General features: G+C 45.5%; 1 protein-coding gene and 1 long non-coding RNA gene across 3 annotated transcripts; one reads left to right on the top strand and one right to left on the bottom strand.

Annotated features, from left to right (window-relative positions):
* Positions 1-27,253, top strand: slc23a2 (solute carrier family 23 member 2). Of its 2 annotated transcripts, XM_060054457.1 has the most exons (16): positions 1-142; positions 7,037-7,085; positions 8,889-9,187; positions 10,337-10,435; positions 11,300-11,416; positions 12,329-12,486; positions 17,864-17,952; positions 18,401-18,468; positions 19,475-19,656; positions 20,517-20,637; positions 21,414-21,570; positions 21,726-21,873; positions 22,205-22,310; positions 22,430-22,697; positions 22,906-23,001; positions 23,221-27,253. In XM_060054457.1, the coding sequence occupies exons 2-16, from the start codon at positions 7,037-7,039 to the stop codon at positions 23,508-23,510; spliced, it is 2,247 nt and encodes a 748-aa protein (XP_059910440.1). In that variant the 5' UTR covers positions 1-142; the 3' UTR covers positions 23,511-27,253. The 2 variants fall into 2 exon arrangements, with proteins under 2 accessions (XP_059910440.1, XP_059910441.1); XM_060054458.1 differs by lacking the exon at positions 7,037-7,085.
* On the bottom strand, positions 19,536-19,845 carry LOC132459742 (uncharacterized). The gene is made up of 2 exons (XR_009526289.1): positions 19,729-19,845; positions 19,536-19,697 (listed from the first exon to the last, which is right to left on the bottom strand). It is a non-coding gene; the product is annotated as an uncharacterized LOC132459742 (long non-coding RNA).
* Positions 27,254-27,990: the final 737 nt, after the last annotated feature.

Below are 27,990 nucleotides of genomic sequence, written 5' to 3'. Positions count from 1 at the left end.
TTTACAGATAGTCTCTGGTATAATTAGTCGCCTACTGCCCTCCACCAAGAAGCCCTGCCAACCACAAAACCAAGGGTTACATTGACGTAACGTCGGCTGAGAGGGGAAGCAGCTACTGTCTACTACGCTGTTATACAGACAGGTGAGTTGAGATCAATGTTTAGTTATTCAGGCTTTTTTAACTGTACTCTCAAAACAGCATCTGGTGACAAGGGATACATATTAACATCCTCCCAGGGTCAGATGAGCTAAAAGTCGTATATTGTGTCATGTAACCCATCGGTTTGACCCTGGATGCTGCACAATGATATAAGGCCTTGACGAGCTTACCTAAGATGCGTATATATGTTTTTATTCTAAAACGGCACCTTATCAGAATTTAATTGTATTCTGGGGTGGAAGGGCTCAATTATCTTAGATAACCGCCAGTCACAGCGTCAGCAGATGTGGGGACATGGTGGAATTGCTTTTCACATCCGTCCACCCAATGCGTTTCGGATTTTAGGATGAATGTTGTTTTTTTTGTTATAACCGAGGGAAATGGATATGTAATACACTGAGGTGGTGTCTTATTGGTTCACAAGTTTTTTTTTTTTTTAAATAAGTCACTATTCGTTTAGCGCAAGAGCACATTGCGACCCTCGCATAAGGGATGCTGCTATAATACTGAGGTTCCCATCAGGTTGAAAAGCACATCTTCTCTTATACAAGACCATGTCAAACCTTTTACTTGGATCTCAGCGGTTCAATCTGTTACATTTCCCGAACAAGGTCGGACAGTTATTGTGCGCTAATTGCCCCATAAGGTAGATCTAATAACCCCCGTTCTCATTCAGAGATACCAAGGGCCTTTGTGCTGGTGCTTTGTGGTTGTACATCAGTGTGTATCTTGTTTGGACCAGGTATAATGGGCTGGCAGTAACAGTATCGGTACCTCCCGGTATTGGCGCTGAGGAAAGGAATGTGCTAAGATGGAACCCCTCAGTGTACCAGCTTGGGGCCAACACTGGTCCGAGCCTCCACACGGTCCTCTGAACTGGGTCGCGCAAGTGGAATCCTGTGCTTGTTATTTTGAATTCACCATGTGACTAAGATTACACTATTCAGGGTCAAAGTATGTGTTTGTGTGTTTGTACGATAAACTGTAAATAACAACCCCTTATTTACTTTTGTTTGCCCAAAAGGAGAATAAACTGAGAGATTTTGATGAAAACGTTGTTACTGTGATAACAAAAACAGTATGCCAGACCAACCAATCTCATAAGGGATTCATACTGAAGCACACAAATTGGGTTTGCACGTATTTATGGTATTTTTTTTGCAGTTCAACGGGACTATAAACAGTGATTAATGTATAACAGGATGAACAACACAATAAAAATATAGACTTAGTCATCAACCTACATGAGGAGAAAGAATGCTGAGAATAAACTGAACCGAATTACCATTGCAATATTATAGGTTTAAATGGGTTGGAAAATCCACCATTGCATTCATGATGAATAATAATTATGCATTGAGTCTGAGTCCATGAATGACAAACATAGTGACATAATGTAATGTGTCCCTGTGGATTATGATATCTTGTCATGCTCATGTACTCTTGAGGTTGAGTGTTTGAGGCTATTTGTGATGGTAGAAGGGCACTTCATTCCTAGGTAACAGGTTGAAAGTGTGCATTGCTAGTTAGGCTTATAACCCTAGTCCAACCTATTTTCTAACTCCACAAACTGAGTATAAATTCCCCATGATTCAAGCCTTAAAATGTCCTTTGGATGTTCCTTGATAAGACACTTTGAATGATTTGGTTGTTGACCTCTTAATAATCTATCCTGTCTACATAATAACATTTCCTAGCCTCTTGACATATCCTACATTCAAGAGTGACACAAACTATCACATCAGAGCTGTCTTTTAAGTCATACAGGGCCCTATTCAGTTTTAGCTGCCGGGTAAATGATCCTCAACATTATTATTATTATTATTATTATTATACAGTACATGATTGTAACACTGGTTAGACACTGGATACTTGAATGGGAGTCGAACACACTTAACTAAATGAGGTTGGTTCTATCCTTGGAACCTTTCAGTTCACCTGTTTTCCACAGGCATGGATTTGGTTCAGATAATAATTCTGGGGGATTTACAAATTGCACAGAACCACGGTAGATGACTAATGCTTTCAGCATTACTGCTACCTCCTGGAAAATACCTGTCTCCAGGCAGCCTGACGCTCTCATAGTGTTTCATGTTGTACTTTACGGAGAACAAAGGCAAAAGAGTTTTATGTTTCTAACCTTTTACAGTCCATTCACAGCCCGCGGGTGACATGCTGTGCGTGTGGAGGCGGCTCAGGGGCTGCGTGTACAGTCCAAGGGGTCAATCATGGTAGTTCTAGAAGGATGGACAAAGCCGTGGCCTTTCTCATGAACTCCCTCTCCAGAGACATAGGGGTTGTATTGTCATATTGTAACCCCTTCAATAATCGTTTAGGTACATATTGTCAAGCATCATTTGTTTTTTTGCTTACAGTGTGGACATCTTAACTTACCTTTGCAATAGGTCAGTTGTTTAGATTTACGACACATCTCCGTTGGCACTGCATAGTGGTCCATAGGTCACTCGGTAGGACTCCATAGTGATGAACTGAGTTTACAGCCTTTAAACTAAAAGTAATCTTGAAGATCTGTTTTGTCACTCGAGGCACCTGTGATGCACTACAATGTAAGCCGCTACACACACACAATTGAAGAGTGCGACCGTTGCAGTAGCTCCGCCATAACCTCTCCTACATGAAGGAGGGGGCTGTCTCCACGGACACCCAGCTCGTAACTTTCATAATACTGCAAATGCAAGGGCTTTCATCAGTGGGTTATAGATAGTGACATAACTCACATTTATTGGAATGAAAATCGTTTTCGAACTTTGAGATTGCCATTTAATTGTCCTGTTGCACAACCCATTTCCTGGGCCCATCTGCTGGTCAACTAGACTGCATAAAACAAAGCAGGTGAGCTTAAATTTAGTTCAGTGTTTTTATTAAAAGGTTTGTGTCTTGTGGTGTTGCAGTTGAGGACTTTTATCCAACCTGATGGTGGAGTCCTTTGACCCTAACCGAATTTAAATAAAGTATCAATCGAATGTGGAATACTGACGTTGGCCTGCCACATTTTTGTCTTCAAGCTGCAAAGCATCACATTGTGTTCACCCCAATTACTTTTGTTGAATTGTGTTTTGATTGTCTCATGGTTCTCATGCATGGGGATCTGTGGTCAAACAAATGGATGAGAACCTTGAGACTCAATCATAACAAAGTGCGGCGGCACAAATTGCTCATTGCAGCTTTAATATGGTCTTTGTTCTCAGTGTCACCTCATCCAAGATGGAATTCTTGTTATTTTTGCATGGTCCATGTGATGTTTGTGTCCCACCATGTGACACGGAAGCTCTTTGTACACATGAGTGGGTAACAGAATGCCAGAGGATATTTAGATCGATAGCTTGAATGAATAAGAGCAGATGTACCGAAGATAACTGTACATGTACTTTTACAGACTCGTCACATGTATCATGATCATGGCAACATCGGGATCTGAAGAGTACGAATATAACTCTGAAATTTTCTGAATGAGTTTTTTGTGCTGGTGAAGTATTAACCTTCAGTTAGCTATTACGTTTACAGCCATCAGAGCTCTGGTCATTTTAAACACCAAATGTCACTCATTATTACTACCCCTATCTAGGTCACTCTTGCAAAAGAGGTGCCTTACCTCAATGAGGCAGCCTGAATAACTAAGGTTAGATAAGTATGATGACCCAGCCAGAAGATATTTGGTTTCTGTTTATATTTTGCACGTTCTCTCTCTCTCCCATGTTTATGTAAGATTCCTAGCACCACCGAAGACCTTCATATTTGGTTACATTAGGTTGTCATGGGCGTAAAGATGCACCGATATCTTTGTGTTACCGATCTTTGTTGGCCAAAATGTGTATTATCCCTATGAGAGGATCGCGTGATAAGGGCCAATATTGTCAACAGTTTTCTTTGTGGCATTTTACTGTCCCATATATATTTTTTTGCTTTTTATATGAGACAGTGGTCATTTAGTCTGACGTGTAGCATGTTAGTTTACATGGCCTGGCATGTTATGGTGCACAGCATGTTAATAGGTGCATAGCTTGTAAATAGGTGCAGTGAGTAGAATTAAGTGGCGTGTAGCGCAACAGACTCACTTGCCCAACCGTGTGCCGTGTCGACGGTACACCTGAGGGGCCGCCACTGGCACACCCCGTGCGATCGCCCCCACACTCGCTGCCGTCAACATACCTGCGTGCGAGGGCCCCCCCTCGCTGCCGTCGACACACCCGCCCGCGAGGGCCCCCCCGCCTTCGACGGCCCCCGAGCGTGAAGGGCCCCGTCAACGAAAGCAGACGGAAGCGTAAAGCGGGGATATTTGACGATATTCACTATTGAAATAACAGCTTGTAAAAAAAGGGCAGATAGTAGGTGATGAGGCTGGACATTGGATAATATTCCACACTATTTGATAGCTGATATTGATATTTAACAAATGTTCTCCTCATGTCAACGGAATTTCCAGTGACACACAGGAGGAAATCTCCGGTGACACTTTCTCCTTGTGACACAATCTCCTTGTGACACACAATTTTCATTCTTCGCCTAAAATATGTCTTCTCTGTTCTCAAGTCACTTTCGAGATGAGAGAGTGAAAAGGGCAGAATATCAAATGTCAAACTGCATTCATCGTCACAGGTATAACTGTGCGTGAAGTAGTTTTAGCCCTTGCTTGCACTATTTGGTGACAACAAGAATTTGAGCAGGGACACTACAGCCACTGATTGGCTCTGGCACTGTGCATGTGCTCTCAAGATAATGGGCTCTTATCTCCTTACCTATACCCCACTGTCAGGATCAGCAAACATCCCCTTGCAGGCTTCTCCACTGCCCATAGGCCTTCTCCCTTTCCCCCGCCTCCCACTTAGCCAACTGCTCACGTGTTGTCGGCTATACAGTATGTTCAAATGAGTGTCCTCCCGTACCCAAACCTGTTCTCTTCACATGTAACCAAGGCCCATAACAGGGGGTGGGTCTCACTTATTTAATCTTTAATTTGCTTCTACAGTGTGCAGCACCTCGGGTGAGCCTGTCATCCAAACGCCTTAAGTAATGGTCTACATCAATGCAGTCTCTTAAGTAAAATACATACATTTTTTCGCACCTGTAATTTGATATAAGGGTAACGTGATCTTCAACTGCAGGAACTGGCAAAACACATTGAATGGGAGGCCGTCGCCCTAGCCTACAATAACACGCGGTGATATTTCAGGGTGCTGTCCGACCCCTTGTAACCTGGCTGAACTTCTAGTTGCGCTGCGCTGCACTTGGTGTAATTCTTTGCCAACTCGGTACAGTGGTCACAGTCAATCCTAGGATAAAAGGGTAGGATTGTCTGTGACCCCCGTGTTACATAATAATACGCTGGGTTTCATAAAGGAAAAATGTATGCCTCGCTTATGCCACATATTATTTGGTAATAATATTCCACTTTATGTGATGAATGTTGCGTTTCTGTTTCTGCTTTTTTTTGGTTGAAAAGCAGAACAGTCATCTAAGCAATAAATGGAAAACCTGAAAGGGGAAATCAAATTCTCTTGTAATGCTTGTATTGTGGTGATATTAGGGTTGGATTGGTGTCCCCTATCATCCCCTAAACATTAATATTAACAACAACAAACGCCCCCTCCCCTAATGAACATTCCCCCCATAAAGGCAGCCCCCTTTAAACCGCAGGGATCGTAGGAAGTATAAAAGTTTCAGTCACTCGCTTTCATAATGGTCAGCAGACGAAATGTTCTGGAAGGCCCATGTGAACCTCAGTATCAGTTCTTAAAAACGACGAGCCATGTGGTCTGAGCTCGCGATAGCCTTTACCACAGTTGTATAGCTTTGTCTGGCCTTAACAACATAACGCACACAATCACACACACGCGCGCGCTCCAAGCCTCCTTTGAAATCCGGCACAGAACACATGTACACGTCTTCTGTTGCCAACGGTTGCCGTGGCAACTGAGTCAGGCGTCAGTGCGGCACTGTGGGATGAGTTTCATGCAATCCCTCATTGGGCTATTGATTCTCCCTGCTCTCCTCCTCTCTTTTGCTTCCCACCTATTTGTTCCAACCATGCTGCTCTTCTTTTGTTCATCCTCTCAGGGGATCAAGAATATGGGATGCACTGAGGGGATGCCAGGTAGAATATCAGCAGCATCATCCCCTTAATGGAGAATGACTCCAAATCATATTACACGGTGTCACTCATCGAAAGACATCACTTTGATAAATAATGTCATATTGTCTTGTCAAAAGGGCATATCAGCATTGTTTATCCTTTTCCTCTCTTGGTCTTTCTCTGTGTCTCGTACCTTCCTTCTCGTGGGGTCCATGAACCACAGCATCTCTACAGAATCCTTTTGGTGGTGATGATCAGGCGCCTGGCTGCCAGTAGTGGGCCAGCTGGGTGCGCACCGCAGAGCACAAGCTGGCTGCTGGCGGCTGGCTGGTTGACTCACGGTAGCCTGCTGTTCAGCCAGAAGGGCTTACCTGGTCCTCACATTCGGCATCAGGATTGATGGTTTGAGATCAAGGGCAACATGTTTCATTATGAATTTGTTTTGCAGGGGGCTGCGATGAGTGAAGTCGTTGTATCTATTATTTCACGTCCTGGCCCATTGCTCTGTAACATAGGACAGAGTGAACGGGTGGGGTAATGCAAACCCTTGCCGTCACACTGACTACTTATGCTGATGATCACTTATGCCTGCTAAAATAACGATTGTCACCTTCCTCCTCCTTACCCTCTCCTCTAACCTCACTCCCTCTCTCTCGCTCTCTCGCTCTCTCTCTCTCTCTCTCTCTCTCTCTCTCACCCCTTCTTCTCTCTCTGTCTCTCTCTCTGTCCCCCGCATCTCCTGCCTGCTGTTCCCTCTGTTGCTCCCCCGCTCCGCCTCCCCACAGATGCTCCCAGCCACCCACCTCGAGAGCAGCGATGGGAAGTGTCCACTAGGTATTGCAACTATCCCAACACCTAACACTGCATCAGGCAGGAAGGCTGAAGGGGGGGGGGCGGTTTGGTGGGTGGGTAGAGATGCTGCAGAGAGATTATGAGTAGAGGGGCTTAGGAAATGGTCAAGAAGATAAAGGGGATTTCATAAAGCACCATGGCCGAAGACGTTCATTTGGCTTATGTCTTTCCATGGACCAAGCCCTCTATATCACAGGTTCAGTTTTGTTCCGTATTCAATAATTCATTCATTTGTGTGTAGCCTGTTTTATGCTGGCATGGAAACAACTAAACTGCTCAGGTCATTAAATCAATTATAGATATATATACTCTCATTCTCATCCTCTATTGAATATAGTACCGGGTAATATAATCAAATTAAGTGTTTCATGAAAAAGCATAACTAAATGTTATCTGCAGTATCTAAAGCGGCCTGCCTCATGGAACAAAAAGTGGATCCATTCCAATTTATTACAGACTATTATTAGAAGCATTTGTTTTTCTTTTTTTTTTTAATTATCTTACGTTCCCAACGGCTGTCAATAAGTCAAAAGCCCTGTCAAAATAAAAAAGGAAAATATCCTGTATCGGTGTCTTATGCAGGCCTGCAATCAGTCTGTCAAATCATTTCATTCAGCCTGATGAAATTGTTGAATGGCATACCTGTCTGTCAACCTACCGAGCAGGCTACCTGCGTGAACTCTGCCCGTGCTCCCATAGAGCACATTCTGCAGTATCGCTTAAGCTAGCAGGCTAGTCACATGTTTTGGGTCAGGGTGTCTTTGGAGGGAAGCCTGAAGTGACACAGTCCAGTGATATCCGAATCCAGCTTACTCTGGCTGGGCTCTCAAAATTCCCCATACCCTAGCTTGCAGAAGCCTGTAGATGGTAGAAATTATTAATACATTAGCTAAACTGGATATGTCTGCAATGATGCATAATGTCTGACATGAGTTGGGATTCAAGGGTTTCTCACCCATCAGGCTGGTTGGGTTTCAGCCTTGAGACAATCAAGGCTGTATTCTGTTCCCATGGACACGGGCAACACTAAGACCTTGACAAGACCTCGTCAAAGACGGTTAAATGTAATAGCCCCCACACTATCTCATTGTCTCTGGGAAATCGGTGGAATACCTAGTGAGGTTTTGGCTAGAGATTCAATAGAATCTTAACGGTCTGCAACAGATTGGAAGTTGGAACTGGGTGTGGCGTCTTGAATGTGGTGAGGAAATTATTATAAATTCTTCCCTGGTCATTAAAGGCATTTAATGTTATAGCAATTTAAATACCTTTTTAATATCGTGGATGGCTCGAGGACAGACACACGCGTACAATGCAACATTCCTTTATCTTGCTCTGGTCCTCTCTTATCACATGTCCCACTGTCCTTTGTTCTAAATCTTCCTGACGCAGTCTTCTCTTTTTGCTCGCCCCTTCAGATGCCATCTATCTTTTCCTGCCGCTCGTTCATCTCCTCGCTCCCAATCTCTGAAACTACCCGTAGCCCTTGCATGCGTGGCTGCACATAAACCAAGCGCTCTCCACCTAGTCAATTCTCCTGCGAGTATCTCTGCCCTATTCTTATTGACCCCGTCCCTCCGATCAATGGCTCTGCCAGCCGTGGGGAAGTGTTGACCACTGCCTCCGCACTAGTAGTCTGCGGAGGGACCTCGTCTCCTCGTTCTTTGTCTGAAGGAGCTCCAGTCTGTCACCATGACTTCACCTAGATATGTTTAGTGTGCTTTGTGCCACGGGGGCTGATCGTTGCGCCTCACGTTTACCTGTGTGTTTTCTCTCCTCCGGTAGCCGAGGCCATCCTGGACCATGTCATCGGGGTGACGGAGACGGCTTCAGTATTCACGTCGGAGAGGGAGCAAGGTGCGCCCCGCAGACACAGCGGCGAGGAGGTGCAGAGCCAGGGGCAGGAGGAGGAGGAGGAGGAGGAGGAGGAGGAAGAGGAGGAAGAGGAAGAGTGGCAAGACGAGAGAAGAAGGATGGGCGTGGGGAAGAATACAACCTCCAAATCTATAGAAGGAGGAGGAGATGGGAACGGGAACAAATATGAGGAGGAAACCAAACGCGGAGCGGACTTCTACCCTATTCCGGTGGGTATGCGTGTCTGGGAGCGTTCCCGCTTGTGTGAGCGTGGGGACAATTTAACGCCAACTCGACGCCGTTTGCCTGCCCATGTAATTAAAGGATTAGAAGACTTGAGTACTTTTCCCCGTGCCTATTATGTCCCCTCCCGTCCCTTCTCAGTCACTCTTTGGCTCCCTCTGACTCAGTGAATCCTGTGATTACTCTCGCAGCGTGCATGTAAGCAGAAAACCCGCCTGCGTGCGTCTGTGTTTTCCAGCGCCTGTCGGTGTGTGTTTGACGCAGCTGCTTCCGTTCCCTCTGTTTGGACCCCTCTAGCTTGTCCCTACGGCCTCAGCCTAGCAGCGTGTGGCTGCTGCATTGTTTTTATTATTTTCCAGATGCTATTTTGATGGTCTATCCAACAAGTCATTCACTGGCTTTTTTAAGACCCTACTTTTAAAGACTGTCTAACATTAAAAACACCACAATGTCTATTCAGGGTCTTTGCCATGGGTATCACGTCCATTATAGAGACCACATCGGATGGTGTTCCTCTCTGTTTCGCTTATTTAAGCAACCGCAAATCCAACACATAAATGTGCAACAGAATAGAATAAATCAGAATGGACAAGTCTGGCCACACTCAAAAGAATCCCAGGCGGGGGATATTTGAATGCAGCATGAAGCTGGGGCTGACGGGCGTCCGCTAGACATGATTTCCTAGCCACTTTACATTAAGGTTTACCATCAGGGTCGTTGTTTTACATGTCATTTCCATGCCTTCTTATGTCATCTCTCTGGGTTCCCTGTGTTTGTTTGTGAGGCCTGGAGGTAAGGCACAACCAAGAGAGGCATGACTAGTGAAGTGAGAACTTATGGGAGCCTCGTCGTAACATGTCTCTATGCAATTAGATGTGGTTGTGAAATGTTATGTTAGTTATATGATATATAGATATGGGTAATGTTACATCATGTATTTGTGTGTATATATAACTATATATATTAATATATATAAAAAAAAACATTTATCTTTCACAATCATTTTCCTATAATTTGTTTGTGTGTGTGTGTGTGTGTGTGTGTGTGTGTGTGTGTGTGTGTGTGTGTGTGTGTGTGTGTGTGTGTGTGTGTGTGTGTGTGTGTGTGTGTGTGTGTGTGTGTGTGTGTGTGTGTAGGTGGTGGTGAATGGGGTGAGCCAGACCAATGGAGAACAAGACACGGAGGACACAGAGCTGATGGCCGTCTACGCTAAAGAGAATCAAGGAGGAGAGAAGGTACGTCTGCGGACTAATAAACAGGGTTGCTTGTGTCAGCCAAATCGCCGGCCTGGCTTTGACCAAGACATTGATCAAGGAGTGTGTTTCAGACCCGGGGTCAGCCTCCACGTTCAGGTTTACCCCAGCTGATCCATCATGTTTCCCCCGGTCACCACAGCCTCTCTCTCCACCTGCCTTCTCGCTTTGGCTCTCTCTCTCCCTCTCTCTCTCGCTCTCTGTCGCTCTGTTTTATAGGATATTGGATATCAGTCCTCCAAATGGATATTATAGAATGAGCTCATTATGTTGGGAGAACATTTTTCTATCATGTACCGCATGCCGGTGCCTCGTGCCTCTTCCTTTTTTAAAAAACCTGCATTTGAAAAAACCTGATTTACATATTAGATTGTTACATTCCAAGTGTTGAAACATGAGCTATGGCCTAATCCTGCCTCCAGTCATCTCTCTGTCTCTCCCCCCCTCGTCCCACACACACACACACACTTCCCCTTCCTTACATCACATGCACCTTATCGAGTTGCCAGAATGACTCTGCATTTTAGTTTGTTTGTGCAGAGGAGCAGCAGTCAAACACACACGCATACTTTAACAAAGGGTCACAATGCTTTTGTCCTGCAAAGTGAACTCACACACATCATCAAAAATATATGTTTACTAATAATAAGGCAGTATTTGTTTAATATGCGTGTCATTAATGAGTGTGAAGTTTTAGACGTCCTGCAACATGGGGCACTGCGAATTGCAAAATGTTGAGTGGGTACATTGTTGGCAACTCTGTATAAAAAGGTCTGTTCAATGATAAAACCCATGAATCAATGAGCAGTATGTCAAAGTAGAAACTTTGTGTGTGTGTGCCAATAGTGTTCCATGTCTGAGACGTTGGACAGTACAGACAGCGTGGACGCCAGACGGAATGACATGATCTACACCATCGAAGACTGCCCGCCGTGGTACCTGTGTGTCTTCCTCGGCCTACAGGTAAGGCAAACATGAAACCTCAAAGTCCCAGTGCTGGGAATGTATTGTAAAAGGCTTCCCGGGATTTCCCAACTATGTTTTCATTTGCAACGATGGAAGTGTACCTGGCAAAATTTCACATTGCATATAATGAATCAGGAGAAAACACAAAATGTTCCTTCTTTTAATCTAAATTCAATGCGACAATTCATTTTTAAGTCTGATATGGCCATTAGCAACAAGGCAAACCCATCTGTTGTACCGATGCATAACGTCAAATGTGAGTTGGAGTGGGTGGAGTGGTGGCTCCACAAGTGGAATAATGTACAATGTTGGCGTGCCGGTAGACGTTTTGAAGTCCTCTATTGCTAACTTGAAAGAACATATGCTAGCCCACAAATTTCTTGTTGTGTTTTTAATGTAGCCGGAGCCATAACCCTCTCCAACATCTGTGATAAATCGTATTTGACAGTCACTAGGAGCTTCCTATATAAAGCTTGCAATACTCTGCGACCAAGCAGAGGAGCTCCTCTGTCCCTGAGCATAGAAACAAAGCTAGTTCACATAAAAGACGAAATCATGGATCTATAATGTGTATTCACCATTCAGCTGTTGTTTGGGACAAGCTGTTGTTCATGATGCACCGGTGCCACAAAAAACACTTATCCCGGGATTTCCCGGGAGAGACGCGTTTCATTCTCTGGAAAGAAAATGCTGACTTATAAGGGAAATATGCGTCCCTACTATTGATTCAAGTTAATCCTACCGTGCATGTAAATACATGGAGAGGGGGAAGGGGAGTGGATTTGGAACGTTACAGTCGAGGGATATGACCGATGAAATCTTCAGACCAGTACAACCAAAGCCGCCCTCACTCACACCAACACCCTCCTTCCTCCTTCCTCCTTCCTCCTTCCTCCTTCCTCCCACCAGCACTATCTGACTTGCTTTAGCGGCACCATCGCCGTCCCCTTCCTCCTGGCTGACGCCATGTGTGTGGGCTACGACCAGTGGGCCACCAGCCAGCTGATAGGGACCATCTTCTTCTGTGTGGGGATAACCACCCTGATCCAGACCACCGTCGGATGCAGGTACGCACGCGGCCACACACTGGGTCCAGGGTCAGACCGGGGCTCCCAACTCCCTCCTCCTCCCAGTACCGTCCAGAAATCAAATCAAAGCCGTCCCGAAATGAACATCGTTGTTGATCTACAATTTCATTGGTTTAAATAATTGAAAGTGACCCTTAGCATTATAAAACTTTATGCTAAAGATTAGCGGATCAACCTTTTATTTAAATTAATCTGCAAACAAAGGCCAAGTTGGACATTAACAGTGGTCTCCATCTTCCATTTCACCCCAAAACAGAAGGTTGCTCAGATATTAAATCAAATTTGAGCACTCTGTCCTAAGGCAGAAACCGGAAGTCTGTAATACAGTCAAGAGTAAAAACCTTTAAACCTAGGCATATGAAACAGCTGTGCTCACACTGAAAGCCATAATAAATAAACACAAAATGCCATGCAGGCTGCTGTGATTCTTCTAAGTTCATCCCACTCTATTGGTTGTATGAAACGTTCATGATCCTGACTTGATTAGATTGGCCTATCTAACATTGCTTGGCTATTACTGAAGGCCCTCCACAGCAGCCTCCACTATCAGAATAAGGAATCTGTCTCAGCCTAATAGAAGGGCTTTGAAGACGTCAGAGGACTTTGTCTAACCAATTTAGTTTGTTTATACAATGAAGAATTGAGAAGTGTCACTTCCACTTGGCGGATCCCAGCAGACAGATCAAAGGCATGAGCGTTTCATATTCCTGGCAGTGGTAGCGAAGAAGGTAGTTATTTTGTTGATAATGCAATGATTATAAACAAGAATAACACGAGCGACTCACATTGGGGCTTTTGTCCGACCTCCTGAGCCTTCCTACTCATTCTTGTTGATCCTTGTTGACACGGACGCAACCCGGCAACAGTGTCAGTACAGCAGGCAGAGGCTAAAAACACTTTGTTGTTGATGTTGTGTTGTTGTCATACACGGCATTGCAGTGTTTACAGCATGGTCGTTGGAAATGTTCCCATACCAAACTCTGCTTCGCACTCTTGGCTCTCTCCCCCGCTCTCTACTGTACACAGCCGGGCTCATCGTTTCATGTGATCACAATTCAGCGCATGGCTGCGAGAGGCTAGCCCTCAAAAAGTTGTTGAATGACGCCCTCTGATATGTAATGTCTCGTTAGTGCCACGTAAATCCAACCTTTCCTCGCATTAGTAACCTTCAGGACAACAATACAGTTAATCGTTTATAGTGCATATTCATTTCATTTATTTGATACCAGCGTTTTCCGGACGGACACATGTGACAAACAGCATCATAAGAAACGTCCTTGCAAGTCCATTGATATAGCTTCATTATTACACAACACCACACGTTAGCTTCATCAATCACCCCATGCTGTCCAGCAAACCCAGAGGCAACCGCCTCAATGGGCAATGAGGCGTGTCCACATGTACATGGAATGCCTCAACCTGCATACTGTATGTTGCTACACATACCTAACCTGCCTTCACCATGTCCATTGGTGTATCGACTACCAAAGCGTTACACACAGTGTGTAGGACAAAGAGTTCTCCACACTCTGCTTATGGCCTCATCCGCATGGCAAATGGTATGAAGTAATCTTGGGTCACAGCGTGTGAAACCATAGTTTTGACATCTTCAGTTTAACAACTGAATGAGCTCTTTTTGGCTTGGGCCTGGGAAGTTGAACTCATGATTAAGTGTCGGGTGTCCTTCCTTCCCTCCGTAGGCCTGTTATCTTCGGCTTCAGGCCTGTCCTGTGTGGCCCCCACAGGTTCATAGTGTGTGTGTGTGTGTGTGTGTGTGTGTGTGTGTGTGTGTGTGTGTGTGTGTGTGTGTGTGTGTGTGTGTGTGTGTGTGTGTGTGTGTGTGTGTGTGTGTGTGTGTGTGTGTGTGTGTGTGTGTGCCTTCTTTTTAGAAGGCACACACACACACACACACATTTTCGAATTGACACACACATTCATTTTCGAATTGACACACACATTCATTTTCACACATTCATTTTCGAATTGAAAATCAAGGCAACTAGACAGGTGGATCAGAGGGTTGAATAGATGGTTAAATTGAGGATGTGATACAGCAAGATACAGACTTGAGTGGAATAGTCTTTAGTGTAGTTGGGTGAGGAGCGGTCTCCGGACGTGCTCCTTGGCTGTCGATCCCTCTTTTCACCGAACCAAAGGTTTGGGGAGAGTTTTATACAAAAGAAAGAGTGAATCACATAAGAACAGAAGCAGTCTCTATCTTGAGAGATATATGGCCCTGGCAATGACCCAGGCGGCCTGGGACCAGCTATTTGGTTCGTCCTTGTGGGGACATAAACAACAAAACCCTGTATCAGTTGGAGAGGCACTGGCCTGTCCCCACATTAAGTGATGTGAAGACAGAGAGACACTAAAATACAACATCATTCTACTTGTCTGTGTCTGTGTCTGTGTCTGCGTGTGCGTGCGTGCGTGCGTGCGTGCGTGCGTGCGTGCGTGCGTGCGTGCGTGCGTGCGTGTGTGTGTGTGTGTGTGTGTGTGTGTGTGTGTGTGTGTGTGTGTGTGTGTGTGTGTGTGTGTGTGTGTGTGTGTGTGTGTGTGTGTGTGTGTGTGTGTGTGTGTTTCCGCCCGCCAACCCACCTATGTGTGCGTCAAGAGGCAGCGGACGTGTGTGTGTGTGTGTGTTTGGATGTGTGCGTCAAGAGGCAGCAGACGTCAGTGTGTGTGGCCCCAGAAGTGACTCAGTGTAAGCGGCCGCGAGGGCATCCGGGTCTCGTTCCCCCCCCCCCTCTGGCGTTAATCGAATGTGAACCGGCGGTCGAGTGGTCCGTCTCCCCACGCAGCCCGGCCCACGTCAGCGTCTCAGGGGCTGGGTTAATCTCCTCTGCCCAGCGCCCTGAAGACCCTGCGCGTAGCCAGCGGGGAGATAAAAATAAACCTTTTGAACGATACAAGCGATAGCGATATCCTGGGAAGAGTCATCGGTCCGAAGGAGAGGATCTGCGGTTATTTCTGTGGGGCGGAGGTGAGGCAGTAGCCTTGACTGATAGCCTGAGTGGACAGTCAACAAATGCACTTCCTGTTATGACCCCGCCATCGAATAGTAAACCTTAAGAACCACAGACACATGCAGAGGCCAATGTTTTCTTCGTGTGTTCCGTGATTAGATACAATTCTGGCCCTGCTGCCAGGGAATAAATGTGTCCCAGCCAGCTCCGACTGAACAGAGGAGCCCAGCTCACGTCGACCTGTGGCGTCGGTACAATGGGGAAAAACATTTGAACAACATTGGCTGTCTCTGTTGATTTGTCTCTGCTCTAAGGTCTGATTGGTTCAAAATGGGAATCCTCTCTCCTCCCCCCCCCCCCCCCCCCCCAAACCACCATATTTAACCTTACGCTCTGTATCCCTGGATGATGATGATGTTGATGGTGCTTGGAAATGCAAAGATGTTTGCTGAGTCACTCTCCTTTTTCCTTTCCATTTCGCTGCGTCACACACACGCATTCACAGAGTTGTTTAATTGCTGGTTGTCTAAGGTCAACGTGACGCGCAGCCTGTTGTTTGCCCCCCCTGCCCTGGCCTGCCTGACACGTGATCAGAGCTGAGCCGGCAGCAGAAGAGGTCTGGATGGAGGGAGGGAGGGGGAGGAGGGGGGAGCAGAGGGAGGGAGGAGAGGGGGAGAGGAGGGAGCAGAGGAAGGGGGAGAGGAGGTTGGAGGGGGAGAGTAGGGAGGGGGAGAGGAGGGGGGAGGTAGGAGCAGAGGGAGGGAGGGAGGGAGGGGGAGAGGTGGGAGGGATGGTTGGAAAGAGGGAGGGGTGGATGAGGAAGAAGATAAGGGGATGGAGAACCAGCCATCCATGGTTAGTGATGTGTCAACAGAGATGACGCAGCGAGGGACTTTGAGGTGTGCGAGCCCATTATGACTAAGAGCTTAGGGGACCCATATGCTGTTTATGTTTAGAGTTAAATCAACAAGTATGCAATTTACAGTCAGAATTTATCATTGTTTTTTTTGTGTAAATCCTGTGTAACGGTCAATGCTGAAATGGAATATTATATACGTTATGTTTTAGTTAGAATCACATGAAAAAAGGATTGTTGTGTTTTTGATACCTTAGAATGAGCTCCTCATACCTTCATAGGGAGCGTGGCCTCTTCCACTGAACCCACCATGTTGTTACCCATGTTTCTACAGTAGACTACAACAGACAACAAAATCATAATCCCTATTTTACTCGTAAGCCGTGACTTATAGTTTTACAAACAAATGCCAATTTCTAAATCTATCAAGTTCTCTATCAAGGACTTTATCACTTCACACTTTGCTACTTGATGCTGTGTCAGACGATGATGTCATTTTAGAAGTTCCAGGGCAGTACAGGCCACCATCCCGTCTCTTTAGTCGTTGGAAAGAAAGGCATGAGGGGGCGGGGTATTCAGATGGTTGCACTCTGCCACCTCACCAGTGGGTGCCACTCAATTCTAAACATTGCCCCTTTAAGCAGTCAAACTGAACTGTGACTCTTAACTGCTGTTACAAAAGGTACATTTCTCAGTCGACGTCATTACCTACTTCCACGTAACATGGCACCTGATTGCTGACGTATTGGGATGCAGGTATACAGCTTATTTTCAGAGTGAGGGACTACTTTAGTAACGCTTCACTTCCTCTATTTGTCAAACATAAAAGTCCTTGTTGCCCTCTTCAGCACATCGGACTTCCTGCCCCTTGTGACAGTTCCTTTCATTTCCCCAAACTTGGCTCCTTGCTTTACTGTCTTGCTGACTTCAATAGCGCACGTGAAGGGAAGTTGATGTTGGGCTGTATGGAGCAACATGTAAGAAATGGGGTTAGGGTTGGAGTTAGGCTGGTAAATAGAGATTAGTTAGTCATGGGGATTAGTCATGGAACAGAATCACAATATTCAATAAGAATCCTGCTCTCCCCTCTCTCCTTATCTGCTGGATTGTATTTTCTGAATAGGACAGGCAGGATTTTTGCGGACAACTCAGACACGATTGCAGTTTCTCCTTTCAGAGTCGACAGACCCTGATTAGTGCGGGAGTAAATATTGCTCCCACACAGGTTAGTGTTACAGTTAGTTATGGAGTCAGGGTTAGTAATAGGGTTAGAGTTACAGTTAAATGATTTCTCAAGTTGAGTAACCCTAACCTCCTTTAGTGTGGGATCATTACAACATGATAATGATGGTGGCCTGTGAGACATCATCTAAAAACTGAAATATATGGCTTGACATGTTAGACTCTTCTTTGCATGGAAATTATAATTTTTATTTAATGATCATTAAATAACTTTAATGATATCATTAAATAACTTTAATGATAATTGGCTCAGATCCCTCATTGATAATGTATTCTTGTGGTTTCTGCCCAGGTTGCCTCTTTTCCAGGCCAGTGCGTTTGCCTTCCTCGCCCCAGCCAGGGCAATTCTATCACTCGATAAATGGAAGTGCAACAATACAAGTAAATACTTTCTCTATTTCCCTCACTGACTCTTAAATTGGATAACGTTTGACGTCTGCAAATCAAATCTGTCAAATGCGCTGTAAGTACGACATAAGCGCTGTAATTTGATTATAATTTTTAAGTAATAGCCGTAGCCATCCTTCAGCTATTAGTGAGTGAAGTGCTCTGTGAGATTATCGGTTCTGGTCACATCTGCATCTGTATGAACCAATTTTCATCTAGCTTGTCAATCAGACTCGCACACCTGGCAACTCCGGCACAGGAGTGGAACGAAATCCCTCACAATGGCAGAGAAAACGGCAGATTGTCTTCCCATTATCGTTCTCTCTCTCTCTCGCACTTGACAACTCTCAGATGTTGCCTCCAGCACCTTGTCTGTAGTGAAGCATCATCTTTAAACGCTGTGGTTCTAATGTTGGTCACTGTGCTCTGTCCTCTGAATCAGTGGTCCCTGACTTCAACAGCACGGAGCTCCTCAACACAGAACACATCTGGCACCCCAGGATACGAGAGGTAGGCATGTGCGTGCATTTGCACGTCGGGTGCAACATTGTGGAAATGATTTAAAACCTCAAATTGAGTGTATTTTGTCACACGCAAGACAAAGTAAAATACATATACGAACGGTTTCTGCACAGACGTTTTCCTCTCAGTAGGCTTTGGCAAACCTTGTTTTACTGGCCATCAAGAATAAGTTCTTGTTCTTCGTAGCTGAAGGGCAAAAGTATCGGACACCGGTAACTCAAGTTAACCTTTTCTTTCCCCAATTCAAATAAAAAGTAATTGGTTTTCCGAACACGCTTAACCTTATCAAAGACCAAGCAATATAGCTTAATTTGTTTGGTCCCGGCCAAAAGGGGGTTATTTAACATAACACCCCCAGATCGTTCCTTTAGCCTCCTGGAAGGCAGCCAGGGCTATACCGAGATCAGGGTTTATATGTTTTCAAGTATGTGGCTTTTAAGGGTGACCCAAACCCGCATGAGAAAAATGAAATCTGGCGTCGTAAAGGTTTTAGAAAACAAACGGATCGGGTTCCATAGAAGCAAGTGTGAGGGGCGTGTTCAAAACCCACGTCATACTGCCTTGAGCAGAGTTTGCAGCCAATGGAAATAGAAAAAAATAAGTTTACAACCGGAAGAAGCAGAATTATTGTACGCAGAATTCCCCAATTTCAACAACTTTGTAAACGATGGCGGCAGTAGCTCAGGAGCGTGTTGGCTGGTCACCGCAAGGTGATCCTAGCGTCACTCCTGGCCGAGCGTCGGGGTGTCCCTTAGCAAGGCACCTAACCCAAACTACTCCCGACGAGCTGGCTGTCCCCTTGCAGGGTTGACTGTACCGTGTGTGAACGTGTGCATGAATGGGTGAATGTCAGGCAATGTTGTAAAGCGTTTGGGATAGAAGCGCTATATAAATGCAGTCCATTTACCGTTTACATTGTAGTCCAACATGACAAGTGGAGAGAGACCCATTGTTAACTCCTTCCGGGGATAACCTCTGTGTCTTTGCGCTCCAGATCCAGGGCGCCATCATCGTGTCGTCCCTGATCGAGGTGTGCATCGGCGCCCTGGGCCTGCCCGGGGTGCTGCTGAAGTACATCGGCCCCCTGACCATCACGCCCACCGTCGCCCTCATCGGCCTGTCTGGCTTCCAGGCTGCCGGGGAGAGGGCGGGGAAACACTGGGGCATCGCTATGCTGTAAGCGGACAACGGCCCCTTAGTGCTCCTCACGCGGCCTCCTCGGTTTCCTTCTTGGTTCTAAACACCAACAGGGCGACGGGACTGAATGCAGATTCCCGCATTCAGTCCCGTCGCCCTGTTGGTGTTTAGAACAAAAAGGAATAAGGCCAATTCAGAGACACTACAATCCAGTTCACCTGCGTTATGTTATAGGTACCCGGGCTGATGTTGGGGCTGATGTTTGGGGACGGAGGGGCGAGTATTCTTCAACGAAAGTCCAAATAGGAACTGACAGCTTTCATTGTAAAGTCTTTAAAAATAGTCACCCAAGCCTTTCTCTTGTGGGAAACACAAACTGCACATTGACACCTCATTGGCCTATCAGACGGCGTATCAGCCAGAGTTGTAGTATAAGCACCAGCTCTTCATTCGCTGATCACGCTACGGCCCTCGGGTCGCTTCTCTCCCAGAAGGGACCATCGGCTGGTCAAGACCTCCAATTAGCCCTCATTCAAGGCCTTTAAGCTAATTGATTGGCTCAGATGCGTCTGGGGGCCGGGTAGACGAATGCAATGAATCTGGGGGAAGGTTAGAGGGCCGGTTAGCGCTGAGTATGTATATAAACACTTGGCCACGCTCCTAGGAGATGCATTAGGGGGCATCAAGGCTTTGGTGGTTGTGCCGGGCTCTTGACTGAGAGCCAAACACACATTCACAATTTGGTTTGTGTGTGGGTTCTCAGCGTTTCCACGGCGGCACTCGTTTATATTTCAGTGTTAGCGGGTCAAATGTAAAGGAGAGACAGTTCACAAATGTCCTCCGAGTGAAGTGGTGTGGAACCCGCCCACTGACCCGCGTCTGGTTCTGACTCTCTGCAGGACCATCTTCCTGGTGCTGCTCTTCTCCCAGTACGCCAGGAATGTCCAGTTTCCACTGCCGATCTACAAGTTCAAGAAGGGTTGGACGGTGTACAGGCTGCAGGTCTTTAAGATGTTCCCAGTAAGTCTACACACTCGTACGCATTGTGTGTCTCCCTCTCGTCTCCTGCTCTCTGGCTGGCTAGCCGACTGACTGACTCCCTTGCTTCTCCCTTTCTTTAATTTTTGTTATGTATCTTCTATTATAAAATGGATCTATTTTTTTACTTTAATGTGCCGGGGTTAGTCATGTTGTGAATCTCTCTCCGTAAGACCTGGCCAAGAAGGCACCATTTCATAACGAGGACATGAGGGTTGCAGGCTGGGTCAGCATGAAAGGAAACACTTGCGCAACAGAAAGGCGCCAACATGCCCGCACTCTGAAAGATGAGGAAGTCATGTCCTCCCTTCTAGGAAAGAACCCTAAAAATATAGCTTCAACAACAAAAATATATACAGTATATAACTGTACATAACTGTCTAGTCATGGTACGTAGCTTTGTGTACTCGACACACGTGAACTGGACACACGTGAACTTCATGTGGATAATTCATCCGTGGTTTCTGGGTTGCCTTACATGACTCATGTTGTCAGCAATACAAGTCAGCCCGATCGTGACCCCTGGTGGCGGGAAATGGAATGGTTTCATTTTTGAATTATGATATTGCTCTTTCTTATAAGTGATTGTAGCTTCTTTGTTTCTGTCACATGACTTTGATGACCTTTAACCATTCGACACATTTAATTTCTCACTTCACTTATAATATCTCCTGCTACCTTTTACCATGAATACCCACACATTGGTGTACAACTTTTAGAAACGAAGCGTGAATTTTACGCGGCTCCTCTCCTCCCAGATCATCATGGCCATCCTCGTGTCATGGCTGACGTGCTTCATCTTCACGGCGACCGACGTCTTCCCGCCCGAGAAGGAGAAGTACGGCTACTACGCCCGCACAGACGCGCGCATGGGAATCCTGAGTGCTGCCCCCTGGTTCAAAATTCCCTACCCCTGTGAGTGACACTCACTCACTCACTCACTCCATCACTCACTCACTCACTCACCCTCCTCCGTGGCCGTCATAAATGAGACGTTGTTCTTCTTCGTAAGTCTAAAGGGTATTATGTTTAAAGCTAGGATGCTATCTGACATCCCATGTCTCCCACAGTTCAATGGGGCGTTCCCACGGTAACCACGGCGGGCGTCATCGGCATGCTGAGCGCGGTGGTGGCGAGCATCATCGAGTCCATCGGGGACTACTACGCCTGCGCGCGGCTGGCCTGTGCGCCGCCACCCCCTATCCACGCCATCAACAGGTGAGGCACTTCACTCACTCACTCACTCACTCACTCACTCACTCAAACAACCGCTTCCTGTTAATCTTCACTATAATTTCCATCCATAAAGGAAAATAAATATATTTAGTGACATATATCTGTCACAAAAATATGATTGACACTATTGGGTATGTCTTGTAATATGGGACTGTTGGACCCTTTTTTTAGAATCAGATTTGAATCATCTCAGAGCCCTTGGGGAACACTTGGGTTGCTCGGGTTTCTCCAGGGGTATTTTCATGGAGGGGTAGTCCCGTGTGCTCGACTGTTAGGCCCCTTGTTAACACCTGGGTTGCTTGGGTTTCTCCAGGGGTATTTTCATGGAGGGGGTGTCCTGTGTGCTCGACGGTCTGTTTGGAACCGGGAACGGCTCCACCTCGTCCAGTCCCAACATCGGGGTTCTGGGGATCACCAAGGTACTTCACCAGCTGCTTCCATACTCGCTTAAAAAACAGGCTCCATTTTCTTTAGAATTAGAAAACGTTGAGGCTCGCATGACTACCGCCTCTAACCTGGCCTCCCTTTGGTCCTCTAGGTTGGCAGCAGACGAGTGATCCAGTATGGCGCCGCTATGATGCTGCTGCTGGGGCTTGTGGGTAAATTCAGTGCGCTCTTCGCCTCGCTGCCCGACCCGGTCCTGGGGGCGCTGTTCTGCACCTTGTTCGGGATGATCACCGCCGTGGGCCTGTCCAACCTGCAGTTCGTGGACCTCAACTCCTCCCGGAACCTCTTTGTGCTGGGCTTCTCCATCTTCTTCGGCCTGGTGCTGCCCAGCTACCTGAAGCAGAACCCGCTGGTTACCGGTGAGCACAGCGCAGAATGACGTTTCTGGCTTACATTTCTTTTCCTCAGAAAATATAAAGTCAAAGTTCATTTTGTCAATGAAACTAAGATTGCGGAAGCATGGAATCCTGTTAACGTGCATGCGTTTTTAGTTTGTTTTTGTCAAGACACAGGGGAGAGGAAGTAGGTCTTTTCTAATCATCTTCCTCTTTCTCGGTGTGTGTGTAGGCATCGTCGAGGTTGACCAGGTGTTGAATGTGCTTCTGACCACCGCTATGTTTGTCGGTGGCTCGGTGGCGTTTCTTCTCGACAACACTATACCAGGTAAGCCTTTACCAGCCTTTACACTCTTTATCACGGTTTGCTCCCACGAGACAAGACCTTTCTATTTTGAATTCGTATCCCTGCTCTATGGTTTGGCAGTAGCAGTCGTCCACCTCATTCACTATGCAGGCAGGGGCTTCATCTAAACATGTACTTTCAGGAACATGTGCTTGCTTGTGATCTTATGAGTTTATCCCCCCCCCCCCATCACCTCCCCAGGCACGCCGGAAGAGCGAGGCATCAGGAAGCTGAAGAGGGGCACGGGCCCCAGCACCTCCGAGCTGGAGGGGATGCGATCCTATGACCTGCCGTTCGGGATGGACTTCATCCGCAGGCACGACATCTTCACCTACCTCCCCATCAGCCCCACCTTCACGGGCCACAAGTGGGGGGGGCTCCGGAGCGCCTGCCGGAGCCGGAAGGCCCACGGGGACAGCGGGAAGGGGGCCGGGAGGGAGGCCGGCAAGGCGGTGGCGGGGGGCACGGCTGCAGGGGACAGCCGGGTATAGCAACGGGACTCTGGGGGAGAGGAGGGGATCCGACGGAAGGGACGGATGGACTCGAGAGCGGAGGAGCGAGGATAAAGCAGTGCGCAACCCCCCTGTTTGTGTTTTCCCTTTTGTGTGTTTCGTGAGGTGACGCTCCCTCTGTCTTCCTTTCGTCTGTCCATGCCGGTGAGGAATTACTTGAGCGCGTCGCCAGAGGCCATGGGCTCACGGAGAAGCCGGACTGTGGCGAGACATGATTGCATGCAGAAGTAGGCCACGGGGGGGGGGGGGGGGGGGGGGGGGGTCGTCGTCGTGCATCCAGTTAGCTGTACTTTCTTTAATGTAGAAAATCAATGCTTCAAAGCAACATCATCTCCCTCACACAATTCACGCGTACAGCGTGCCACAACCTTTCTGAGAATAATTTGTTTACCTAAAAAGGAAAGTGTGTGTGTATATATCCATATATATATATATATATATATATATGCACCCTGTGTGTACCCTGTGTGTGTTAATGTTGGTGGTCTAGTCTAGGCTGGAACTGAAATGCTCATCATTCAGTTGCTGTATGTGTCCTGGCAGCCCAGGGGACTGTGGCGTTCTTTGCTGTCTAGAATCCAAGGGGAACTGCAGAGTTGGAGGATGGTGGGAGGTGATGATGGAATAGGTTGTCTGTTAAAACCTAGTCCCAACAAGACAACCTTACAAGAGCAAGGTTGTCTTCATTCAGTAAAACAAACATTCAAAGCATTCAAATGGGTGTACATTTGCCAAAATACCAGCTACGTGACTAAAGTTAGTATTCAAGTCAGTATTATCTTATGCATTATTTAATCACTTAAACCCCCTATTGTCAAACATCCCTCCCCCAAAATGGTTGTGAAGAGACGATTAGAGCTTATATATTCAGCCTCGGCATGGCGCATATAGTGCACCTTGAGTTGTGACTTAAAATGCATCGGCTTTGCAAATAGTATTAGATTAGAATTATTTCATTCACTGAGGACCTTAATTTTAGTGTTAACTTTGGCTAATGTCTGTTTTCTTATTTCTATAGACACTGGTGAGGGAAGTTTAGGATTATGCAACGACAGTGTGGTCAGGACTGCCCCAAACAGGGCCACTAGCGGATGGTTTTGTGAAACGAGAATGCAAGTTCTAGACTGGCGCAAAACGAGACTATGAAAAATTTGCTCCCAGATGCATGAGTTTACCTTGTTCGAACAGCACTTAGAGTAGATATTTTTACCCTTTTACCATCAGACTGACCCCAATGGAGTTAGAATTACATTTAATACTCATTCCATGACCTCCGTTTCCTGCTGTTGTGTAGAACATCACCAGTGCACATGACCCATTTGTTTAATGGCGTTGAGGATTCGCTGGCAGCGCACCAGCTATTGCTTTCTGCCCGCCCACACAACGTCTACGTGTCACTTTAGATGTAGACGTCATTTGGATGTCATCCAACTCTTCAATCGTAATGGCTATCATATCTGTAAATTGTACAGGGAATTGTAGTAGATTGGAATTATGATTGATTTTCCTGAGACTAATCTGTATTCTTTTCCCTTCGGACCACTACTTTGGATTATTACAGTGAGGCATTGGTTGCTCCCCTCTTTTTTCTTTCTCTTTTTTTTTTTTTAAGTACTTCATGCCCCATTGTTCCGTTTTCCAATTCTCTGCCGCTAAGGTGCTCAGGTCTTTCCTTCCATCGTCATTCAATCTAGCTTTGTTTGTTTTTTCAACACACTGTAACACCGCAACAGCTATTGGTAGTTGACTTTTCCTGATCGGTTGCTATTCTGGGCTTTTGTCCTTTTCTGTGTCCGTGCTGGCAAAATCAAGTGAGAGATAACTATATATCACTACTACTAATCGTAGGTCTTTGAACTGGAAGCCGTATGACATTACCTGGTGGATTGACACGGATGTGATGTTATTTAGAGACTTGCCTTCAATCAAGGCTTGAGTGTAACGCTACTATGTGGCAACTGCCATAGTCCCAGCAGTGGCTATAAAGAAAATGGGACATTTTTTCAAAAAAGAAATAATGAAAAGCTCAAACTGTATTGTGGAACAGCAGTCCAAGTGAGATGTTTGTCGAACCAAAATACTATAGAAATGTTCCAAACTGTCATACCAAAACAGTTTTTCAGTAATTTACAAAAAGGAAACCCTTCTGTCTCATACTAATTTATTTATTTATAAGGCAATGTATAATGAAGATTTTAGAGCACATTTGAGTGCCTCTTGCACAATGTATAAAAAAATAATATTTTTAAGAATAGTTTACTGTTTTTTGCCCTGTAGAAATCTGTAATCGGCGCTTCTGCCTACAGGGGACGCCACATTGTCCCATGTTTAGATAGTTATATTTGACTTGAGGGGCTTACAGTTGCTCTTATTTCATAGAAGCACAGAGCTGGTTAAAGGTTAGAATCACAAAATAAGCTGCTTGGTGAGGCAGTGATGTGATATAAGGCAAACACTTTTGGAATTTTGGAGCTTGAACACTCTAACATAACAAGTACTGTTTCTACATCCGTATCTGATTTTTTTCTCTTTGGTTCTGAGAGCATGTCGACTACTGTCACACCAGATTTTTGTTCCTCTGAACTGCTGCTGCAGCGGTGGTCACACAATGTTTTGTTATCAAGTCTACTTGGACCTGAAGACAGCTAGCTTGCCAGCTAGTTGTTAAAATACAGTACGCTACCTCTGCCTATTCAGAAAGCCACCTGTTTTAAGTGTTTGCATTAACCATTTCACTCTTCCTGGATTTGGTTATCGAGTGGTGGCGTCTTTTTCAAGATGCAAACATCAAAATCATACATGCGTAATATTATTTCACTTTTCTTCTACCCGCCCATCCCATGTTTCAACACGCTTTCTATTCCTCTCTGACGTCCTGCTCTCTCCCCCCCTGATACTCGCCTGCCAGTACAGTGCAGATGTTCACATTGAGGTTCCTGCCTGCATACAGGAAATGACACCTATCGGCCACCTTTATTAAGAAAGGTATAGTCGCTCAATGCAAGTTTTCCTTAATTCGATTTTTTAACTCTATGGCCTGTTACCTTAAAAGGTTAAATTCGGTGCCTAATAGCACTTAAACCTGGCTTTTAACTTACAAAAGCCTAGGTTTTGGAAGAACCCTTTGTCATATTTTCAGCGTTAAGGAGCTTGCTATCAAAAGACGACTCTTGAAAAGGTGGCCATAAGTGGTGTGACAAAATATCCCTTTCAGTTATTTTGAAGGGGCACTACCTAAAGAATATAATTAAGTCTCAAGTGTTTTATCTTTTTAACGTTTTTTTCTTTGTTTTGTATGCATAATTTTTTACGTTTTCTACAGATGTGTTTGTAAGAAATCATATACTATTAAATCATGCTGGAAAGCGCATTGTTTTGTTACATTTTTATTTCAGAGTTTAACCCTATTTGTTCTTACTTTTATCTGTGGTCTGATGAAATAATTTTGTTTGTTAGGACTTTTCCATATTGTATTTTTCTAACATTACTTTATCTTCATGTTAACACAGAATGAAAAAAAGGCTGTTAGCATTTAAATGGATGTTCAAAATGTATATTGAACTGCGTGCTAATTATGTGCAGAAAAATTCTGGACCAGATATTGAGTTGCAAGAAAATGTTATATTTGTTCCTAAAACTATTTAATACGATGATACAAATCCATACAGACTTTTGTCTTAATTGTCTGTATTAATTGCAATACATACGTTGTTCCATTCACACCAATGTCCATCCTTCATTTATTCTTTCCTGGTGTTTAGCCAAGATGTTTGACCATTGGCACATCCTCAAGTCTAAATAAACCTTCTCCATGATGGCCTTTACAAACTGTTAACTCCACTCACTATCGACTTACCTTCAAGAAAACCCCTCACTAGGATCCATGGTGATATACAGTAAATATATCGATGGCCTCTTTATTATAATTAAGAAAGTTTGAATTTGCCACTGATAAGAGTATAGGTGGTTACAGAATCTGAAGAAATGAGTTGTAGAACGGTCTTATTAAGGTGGACTTTTTTCTAGCGAAAAGACATCAGAATAAACGATGGAAATGTGCATGTGTTGATATAATCTAGTGTCAATCCGAATGCTTAGCCACATGATGAAGTGCACCGATGTCCATAATGACCCATGGAAGTGCTGTGAGCTTTAGGCTAAAGCTTTGCTCTCTGTTTCACTCAGATTAGCAAAGGGAGGTCAGTTATGGTCAGGGGCATGGTCGAGACATGGATAGGGGCGTGACTACAGTGGCCGGGGATACCAGCCGTGGTTTTGTGTGTTGGTGTCTGTTCTTATTTCAGGGAGATTTTCATAGCCAGCTCAATGGTCTCATCTTTGACATAAATACATTTTAAACAGGAGATATTTGATTGATATGCCTGACTTTAAACATCTAGAGGTTGTTTAAATGTAGCCTTGGCTTTGCCCCACTCTGCAGCCGGACTCACAAATGTAA

Source organism: Gadus macrocephalus, chromosome 6 (genome assembly GCF_031168955.1).
Source record: "Gadus macrocephalus chromosome 6, ASM3116895v1".
Classification (NCBI taxonomy): domain Eukaryota; kingdom Metazoa; phylum Chordata; class Actinopteri; order Gadiformes; family Gadidae; genus Gadus; species Gadus macrocephalus.
The sequence above is the reverse complement of the archived record's forward strand: the minus strand, read 5'-3'. Positions and strand labels throughout refer to the sequence as shown.